General features: G+C 40.2%; 1 protein-coding gene across 7 annotated transcripts in view; it reads right to left on the bottom strand.

Moving 5' to 3' along the window:
• Nucleotides 1-9,547, bottom strand: part of DLG2 (discs, large homolog 2 (Drosophila)) — a 766,636-nt gene that overhangs the window by 316,152 nt on the left and 440,937 nt on the right. For all 7 annotated transcript variants that reach the window (XM_014532211.1, XM_005884813.2, XM_014532212.1 and 4 more), the window contains one exon: nt 1,197-1,299. In XM_014532211.1, coding sequence (XP_014387697.1) covers nt 1,197-1,299 — 103 coding nt within the window. The remainder of the gene's footprint in view (nt 1-1,196; nt 1,300-9,547) is intronic.

Raw genomic sequence — 9,547 nt, 5'->3', positions numbered from 1 at the left:
TTATTTCACTGATCTATACCTTCTTCCCCAGCCTCTCTAGCTGCATCTGGGCTAGGGCAATATGAGAATGCATTTAATTATATATATTTTTGTATAACAATTGCGCAGTCTAATTCTAAAGCCAGGCAAAGTGAAAGCAATGTATCAAAACACACTGGGCAGAATGTTTACTCTATTCTCAGGTAAACAGTGGTTGGCCACCATGAATGGTAAAATCTAAGATGCCACAGGCAAGACAGAAACATCAGTCTTCCAAACAACAATAGACCAACTGACTTTAAGAAAGAATCACTTGAGAGGCCAAAGAAGCTCCATTTACCCACAGGCACAAAGGCTCTTCCTTGATGGCATCTTGTGTTTTCATGTTTGGCCATTTAATACTCCTGTTTGCTAGCCATGTACAGCAAAAGCAATTAACCATATTTCTTGAAGACAGAAGCCGATGCCTCTGATATTTTATACAGAGTCTAGCCCACAATGGTGCGCTTAACTATGCTTCATGAACAAAGGAACATTCTACCCACAAGTCTGCTAAGAAATCAACTTCAGTAGGAAACATCCCAGTTGTCTCATTGTTCCTCATTCTGATCACAGAAACAGATGTTGAAACAAACCAAAGAGCAGGGTACAGCTAATCCAATTTAGGATATCTCATCAGGGCTCAGGAGGCTAATAGGATTTATGACATCTCACCACATCTCAGGGTTGATAGTGATGCATTCCAAACACGTGATAGTGTAGCAGAAAAGGCAAAAGTAAAAATGAAAATAAAAAATAAATCCACATCAAGGGCATCCCAAACCATGTAAGTGTCAAAGAATTAATGCTACAAGGAGAGAATATGATCTTCTGATCATGGTCTGTTTCTGTAGATGAAATCTCTTCCCCCTTGCTTCCTAAATTTCAATTGTTTTTATAGTGTTTATTGCTGACCAAAAAGTATGTATCAGGTAAGAATATAAATGAAATAAAGCTGATGCTGGTTGTTATTTATTTGAATTTGTATTTCAAACAGACCTTTCTAACTGTCTGAAGTTTTCCTTGGAAGATGAAGGGTAGCATAGCCTCATGTCCTAGGCATCTAAAGCACCGATTTTCCCTGTTGGCAGTGACTAGTTAACACGGGCGATCAGAAACGCGGGTCCACATTCACGCGCTCACATATCAGAACGTTAAACGTCTGGGTGCTCACTGACCTTCAGGTTGGTATTGTGCTATGATCGTCACTGTCTGTCCAGCCCCCTTCAGTGCAGCAGCAGCCTGTTCATGGGATGCTCCCCGGAGGTCAATGCCATTCACCTGAAAGACAGGAAGCCAGAGAATGTTGGTGTTTCATAAGGCATATTATTCTGATCGACAGAAGGAAAAAGTTTCCCAAAATGGAGAGTCTGTTTAAGGTTATGTCACCTGCCTCAAAACCCCTCATATCCTACTGAGGCATTTGTGTGTTATGCTTATGAGAAATTTTAGGCAGCAGACACATGAAATTTCATCTTGTGGTGTTTGTGCTATGGCCTGACCAGGTTGAAACACTTTTGTATGTCCACGGCGACTAGGCTCTCAGTGTGTGTATTTCATATGCCTCTGTGAGCTTCCTAGATTTCTGGGGTGGACAGAAGCCTTCAAAATTAGAGGGAAAACAGGGTAATAAAGAGAGACACGTGTAATGTGCATAGACAAGCATGCACTGACAGATTAATATATTCAGATAGGGTTCTAGGGACACTGTACACAATGTCACCAGACTGGCTGCCCGCCAAAACTCCCTCTTTGGTCATAAGCCTGATCCTGTCATCCTGAGCTCAGTTAGATAGGCCTGAGCTTTGTTCCAAAATAAATTTGACCACCCGCCCCATTTCTCATGTACAATTCCAGCGTGGCTTCTGACAAAATGAAATAGAGAATGCCTGCAGTTTATGTTGCTGTTGCTAACTCCCATTTTGGGGCCCGTGCCAGAAGAGAAACAGAGCATCTCCAAACGAGCACAGAACTGCCGAGAGGAAAAATTCATTCTGAAGTCAAATTTAATGAGAAGCAAAAGCTAAAATCTTTCTCCAATCAATTCGGTCTAAATCAACATAATGTAATTACTGAGTGCTTGTCAATGACAGGGCCCTCTGTCTGCCCCAGGAGAGGGACTGTGGGTGGGGAACAAAAGTGAATAAGACAAGTCCGAGGAAGCCTTTTTGCTTCAACAGAGCACACGGTAAGTCCAGTTCTTTAACCTAGCACATAGTAAGTCCAGTTCTCTAACCTACACAGAGGCTGGTTTTTGCAGGTGATACCAGAATTCTGCTTCCTTTTATTTACAGGGAAGATGGCCATCCCCCATGAAAAAGAATAAAAGAACTGATCAGTTTATCTACCCATAAAATATAGAATCCTATTTGGCCTCACATGAATCCTCTCTGACAATGATACTGGATGGGTGGGGGGTTGCTACTCTGTTTCCTTAGCAGGCCTGGAACATCTGTCATTCTCAATTCCACATCCTGGACATCTCATAGTAACCTTGTTAAAGTCTCCTTAATTCACTTTTATTTATTAAAAAAATATTTGTATTGATTAAAGAGAGGAAGGGAGAGGGAGTGAGAGAGAAACATCAATGATGAGAGAGAATGATTGATTGGCTGCCTCCTGCAAGCTCCGCACTAGGGATGGAGCCCACAACCTTGGCATGTGCCCTGACCGGGAATCGAACCATGACCTCCTGGTTCATAGGTCGATGCTCAAACACTGAGGCATGCCAGCTGGGCACTCCTTATTCACTTTGAAAACTTTCATGGTCTCTTCCCTGGCTTTCTATTCTGGTAACTCCTTAATGAAAGCATTGATTACACAGTAAATTGGGAAGCCGGCTGAGCTAGGGGTGGCCTGCCCGTGCCACTCAATAGCTCTATCGCCAATCTGAGCCTCAATTCTCTCCTGACTCTCTTAGTTAGAATCAAAGAGTTCTTTGATTCTAACAGTCCCTTTGAACTATAAAATTTCAGATTAACTCCTTGGTAGCTGATCGTCATTTCAGAGATTGTCCAGGCATTGATGGGTCAGAAGTATGACTTGGCTGGAAGAGACAGGAAAAGTAATTTCATCCAGGCTTTTGTCTACCAGAAACTGAATGCACAAGTCAAGGATCACATAATCTCTTGTCCAACAATTCCTCTCATCATTGACCTCCTGGTTCATAGGTTGATGCTCAACCATAGTCACATTGGCTGGGCTAATTTACTTATTTTTTTTTATTTGGAGAGTTTGCTCTTTTAAAATTTTATCTGTATATTAAAAATATTAGTGCTCTATCTCATATAACTATTATAAATATTCTTACTAGTTTGGTGTTTGTATTTTGTATTATTGCCTTTAACTATTTTAGCTTCTCACTTGTATGTTATTTCTTGCCATATAGAAGTTTAAAATATTTAGCCACATTTAGCACTTTTTTTTCCTTTTTAGCTTTTAAGTTTTGTGCTATATCTTCCCCCTCTGTGATATATTTAGTAAATACCCATGTTTTCTTTTAGTACAAGCACAGGGGTTTTTTTTAGCCATATACTCTTTCATCTATTGAATATATTTTGGTGCTTGATGTGAGAACCAGGTGAACAACCATCCTTTCTTGGACCTTTCTTTTGTAGCATCAAATTTCTACATCTTTCACTATTCTAATTATGCCCTAAAATTTTCTCACTGAACTGAGGGAGCATGAAATAGCGAGAAGAAACAAAAGATTTAGAGTCAGGGAGAACTGGGTTTGAATCCTGAGTTCACCAGTTATATCTAAGTAACTTGGGAAAGTCACTTAACTTCTCCAAACCTCAGCTTCCTCACCTGTAAAATGGGTACAATATCTACATATTGCATGAAATAAATGAGACAATATCTGTAAAGCCCTTAACACAGAACCTAGCACAAAAAGGCATTCAGCAAATAGTATCTAATATTACTGTATTTCTTCAAAGAGCTGTGATGATCAGTGATGAAATAAAATCTAATGGAAATTAACCAATATGGAATATAGTGTACAGGTTAGTTCATATGTTTTTTCCTTCAGAACACCCAATTTCAGTACTAAAAGAGACTTAGAAACTTGTTCACCCAGCACTAAACCAATATGGAATATAGTGTACAGGTTAGTTCATATGGTTTTTTCCTTCAGAACACCGAATTTCAGTACTGAGAGAGACTTAGAAACTTGTTCACCCAGCACTTACACATTAGAGATGATCCCCATTAGGGGAAGGGACTTGCCTTAAGTCATATCAGAGTAGTGCAGCTAGGGCTTCTCTTGCTCAGCCCAGGATTCTTTCCACTGTAGCAGATGTTCCCTATGATGGGGTGTGTTTATTTTCCACTGGTCCAGTAGAAATCTTGTTCATCTTAGGCCTGTTTCTACATGGGCCCCCACATTTGTAGAGTTTTTGATGCTGCCATCATCCTGAACCATACATTGCCCGGGGCCCTGTTGATTTTCCTCCAGGGTTTAGCACACATGTTCTCTTTCAGTCCTTCAAACTTCTCAAGGTCACTTTGCTTCTTATGTCTCCCCCTGTGGCTTGAGTTTTTATCAGTAATCTTTGCTCAAATAACATTTTCAGAGGCATTTGAAAGCAGTTTACATCACTGACATGACATTTCAAAATACCAAGGGTGACACAGACTCATATATTTATTATTTCTGTTTTTCTACTTTAATTTGAATTTTCTCTTCTTGAAGCATAAACTGGGAGAATGGATGCCATTAAATACTGTTGAGATTAATAATGATAGTCATTGTTAACATTCACTGATGATCAGGCATGCTGATATCTAGAGGGATATTTATTCATTATCTTATTTAATCTTCAGAAGCCTGGGATTACTTTTCTGATTTTATAAATATGAAAACTGAGCTCAGTGAGAGTCACTAACTTTGTGCAAGGTTAAATAGTTGGAAGAAGTTAAGAATTTAAAATAGTTTAACTAAAACTCTTGAACTCTTACTACCATTTCTTATTGTTCTTCCTTCAATATCCTGTCTAGTTCTGAGGGTCTACGCCTGCAAGATTCTAATTCTGAAGTTTGCCTTTCAAGCTCCCTGAGACTGACAGCCCACAATTGGGTGTGGCATGCTGGTCAGCTCAGCCATGGGCTCAAGCAACCTGGTTTAGACATTATGGCCCAGCTTATAACGATTAGAACATGTAGGGTTGAAACAAAGGCTTTGGGAGGCTAGAAAAATTCCACCTATTACCATCTTCTTATGTATACAACTGTCATTGGATCATAGAAAACATTAAATTCTATTTGTTATGACATCCTTTTCACACCAAGTTAGTAATGGATAGGAAGGTTAGGACTTCTAGTTAATTCAAGTAGATATAGGTTTTTTTCAGATGCTGGTGTGAACTTTTTTTTTTTTTTTTTTAGGTGAGCATTATGTCTGTTACTTCAGCCAGTAGGGTCCTTGGCCTGGGGCTCCAGGTTCCCTGAATAAATTACTGTATGTTCTTTAGAAATATATTTATTAGTATTATAGAAAGAATCTACACTAATAAAAGAGAAAGATGCAAATTGACCATACCTTCGCAATACCCACCAGCCAATCAGAAATGAGTATGCAAATTAACCCAACAGAGATGGCGGGATAATTTGCATACACAGGTGCTGAGCGGCTGGGGGCAGGGCAGGACAACAACACAGGCGTTCTGCACCACCCCAGCCGCTCCAGGCCTCTGGGCAGCGTGGGAAGGTGGAAAGAGGGCTCTGGCCAGCCGGAGCGAAGGCGGTGCTGGCAGCCAGGGGAAGTAAGGCCCATTCTTGCATGAATCTTCATGCATCGGGCCTCTAGTAATATAATAATGAGAGAATTTCAGAAATGGGGAGAGATTTTGTAATCCTCTGCAGCCACCAATGTATACCTTTAAGGTGATATGACCACATTATTCATATGCCCTATCCCTCACCTCCACCATGTTCAACTTTTATATTTCTCTGATTCAGGCATTTCTATCCTTGCAAAGGCTGTTTTCCTTATCTAGAACATAATTTTTCACCCTCTCATCACCTGGAAAACTTCTCCTAGTCTGTAAAGATTCAGACTGAAAGGACCAGTGGAATGTGCTTATTTGTGAACTCCTAAAGGTAGGAGCTTGTCTCATTGGAACTTGTGTTCTTAGCAAAGTGCCTGGGATATAGTAGGCGAAGAGGTGAGTGAATAGGCAAGTGAATGAGTGATAAAGATAGTCACACTATGTTATCCCAGGCCAATGGTCATCTAAGTTTTTTGAGCCTGGCTCCATGCTAATAAAGAACTAAGTATCTTTCAGGGAAATCCATTCCTCTTGGGGTCAGCTCCAGCAATAAAAAAGTTCTTTGTGTTGAAACTAAATCATCTTCCTGGAACTTTTCACCTATTGCTTCTAGTCCTATCCTCTGAGAGTTTGCAGAATCTTCTTTTTATGATTTCTTTTTCATATGATCCTCTTTCTAATATTCTAAAAATTAAATTTATTGGGGTGATATTGGCTAATGAGATTATATAGGGTTCAAGTGTTTCTAATATTTGAAGACAGTTTTCTCTTTTCCAGGTTAAACAACCTCACTCCCTTCCCCATCCCATCATATCATTCTCACCAAGTGACAATTTGCCTCTGCTTGCATGCCTCCAGTGACAGGGAACTCTCTCCTTTATAGTCTGTCCCATTTTGGGATGGCCCTTATGAGTGTTATTTTTAGCATCTTTATATTATTTAATACCTCATCAAACTCAGCAGAGATCATATGAGGTCAATTATGACAGCTTGGATAGTCACTATAATTATTTTCCTTTAATGTGCTCCTTGTATAGTATCTAGAGCTAAACACAGTGCTCATATAAATTCTGTTTTTTTTTAAATATCCATTACAGTAATCTCCTCTTCCAATTTAAGGGAAGGAGTGAACCAGAATGACACGTAACCATTGTTGAGCCACTGACCACCCAGTAGAGGACAATGACAGGTAAACACACAATTAAGCACCTGGTGATAAGTACTATAACACAAAAAGATCAGAATGCTCTGGGACCCAGAGGAGGGGCCCCTACAGACGTATGAAGAAGTCTGAGAAGGCTTTCTGGAAGAAGTGACATCAGAAACAAGATCTGAATGAGTTATCCAGGAAGGGCTGTGGAGAAAGGGATGGGCAGAGGAGTAGCAATATTTGAGGAAGAGAGGGAAGCAGATAAGATGGTGTGGAAGTGAGAGAGGGTCTGGCATATCTGAAGAAAAGAAAGTAGTTGTTACTGAAGGGCAGAGCAGGAAGAAAATAGAGTGGGAAAGAGGTGAGCGATAAAGTAGGAGAAATGAAGGTGATGGTATGGATGCTGATGACGGTGATGATGATGATGGTGGTAGTGGTGATGATGATGATGGTGATAGCTGACAGGCACAGTTCTAAGCATTTTCTATATACCTATTCCCTTAACACTTATACCAGCTCTATGATGTAAGAACACATAACAATGCTCATTTGCTAGAGTAGTCCACTGGGGCATAGACAGATTAAATAACTTGCCCAAGGTTTCACTGCTAATAATGGCAGAGCCAGGAATGAAACCCAGGCACTCTAGTTTAAGAGTCTGCATTCCTAACCATGACACATTACATCTCCCAAGGATTTGGGGGTACAGGCATGATAAGCCACTTTAGTGAATTTGGAGTTTATTGTGACTGCAATGGGGAACCATTCCTCAGCTTAGAATTGAGAAATACTATTTTATCATTACTCCTATACACCAGGAGTGCTTGCAGCTAGAGTAAATACAGGGAATATGCAGGAACCTTGTGCTATTGTCAGGCCTTTTCATAGCCTCCCAAGGCGAATTGGTCCCTTCGGAGATGCTTCTCAGAAGGCAGCACCACTGCTTGTGGCTGCTGAACTTTTCCATCCCAGCTCAGGTCATCTGCCTGCTATGGAAACAGTGCCTTGAGAAGAACACTGGGTTTAGACTTGGGAAGGACAAGATTCAAAAACTAGTCTCATTACTTACTAACTCTATGACCTTGGTACTTGGGTAAGTTACTTAACCCCCTTTGACCTTCAGTTTTCTCATATTGCAACAAAAGTATTAACCCTACTTTTTCTGGGTTGTTGTTTAGATAATTAGATATAATGCACATAAAGTACTTAACACTTGGCACATTGAGTAGGTACTCAATCAATGGTTGCCATTTGTATTATAGCATATCCATTATCTACAAAACCTAGACATTAAATGGCTTTTATTAACAGTGATAAAATTAAGAAATAGATTAGGTAGAAGACTGTCTTGGAATAGCTAAGAGTAGCTAAAAACTACAATTTTAACTGAATTATTAATTGTGAAAAAATATAAAGGGGTGACCCAGTGGGAAAGGCTAGATAATTGGCACTAGATTTCAATTAAAATAAGTCAGGTACAGAACACACAAGGGACCATTTCAAGCAAATTACTTCACTGTTGGGGTCTGGTTGGTACATGGCAGGGGGAGAAAGGGATGGGCAGAGGAGTAGCAATATTTGAGGAAGAGAGGGAAGCAGATAAGATGGTGTGGAAGTGAGAGAGGGTCTGGCATATCTGAAGAAAAGAAAGTAGTTGTTACTGAAGGGCAGAGCAGTAGAGTGGGAAAGAGGTGAGCGATAAAGTAGGAGAAATGAAGGTGATGGGATGGATGATGATGACGGTGATGATGATGATGGTGGTAGTGGTGATGATGATGATGGTGATAGCTGACAGGCACAGTTCTAAGCATTTTCTATATACCTATTCCCTTAACACTTATACCAGCTCTATGATGTAAGAACACATAACAATGCTCATTTGCTAGAGTAGTCCACTGGGGCATAGACAGATTAAATAACTTGCCCAAGGTTTCACTGCTAATAATGGCAGAGCCAGGAATGAAACCCAGGCACTCTAGTTTAAGAGTCTGTAATCCTAACCATGACACATTACCATCTCCCAAGGATTTGGGGGTACAGGCATGATAAGCCATTTTAGTGAATTTGGAGTTTATTGTGACTGCAATGGGGAACCATTCCTCAGCTTAGAATTGAGAAATACTATTTTATCATTACTCCTATACACCAGGAGTGCTTGCAGCTAGAGGAAATACAGGTAATATGCAGGAAACTTGTGCTATTTTCAGGCCTTTTCAGAGCCTCCCAAGGTGAATTGGTCCCTTTGGAGATGCTTCTCAGAAGGCAGCACCACTGCTTGTGGCTGCTGAACTTTTCCATCCCAGCTCAGGTCATCTGCCTGCTATGGAAACAGTGCCTTGAGAAGAACACTGGGTTTAGACTTGGGAAGGACAAGATTCAAAAACTAGTCTCATTACTTACTAACTCTATGACCTTGGTACTTGGGTAAGTTACTTAACCCCCTTTGACCTTCAGTTTTCTCATATTGCAACAAAAGTATTAACCCTACTTTTTCTGGGTTGTTGTTTAGATAATTAGATATAATGCACATAAAGTACTTAACACTTGGCACATTGAGTAGGTACTCAATCAATGGTTGCCATTTGTATTATAGCATATCCATTATCTA

The sequence above is a fragment of the Myotis brandtii genome, unplaced genomic scaffold, assembly GCF_000412655.1.
Source record: "Myotis brandtii unplaced genomic scaffold, ASM41265v1 scaffold86, whole genome shotgun sequence".
NCBI lineage: Eukaryota > Metazoa > Chordata > Mammalia > Chiroptera > Vespertilionidae > Myotis > Myotis brandtii.
Note: the sequence above shows the minus strand (reverse complement) of the source record. Positions and strands in the feature narration are given on the sequence as shown.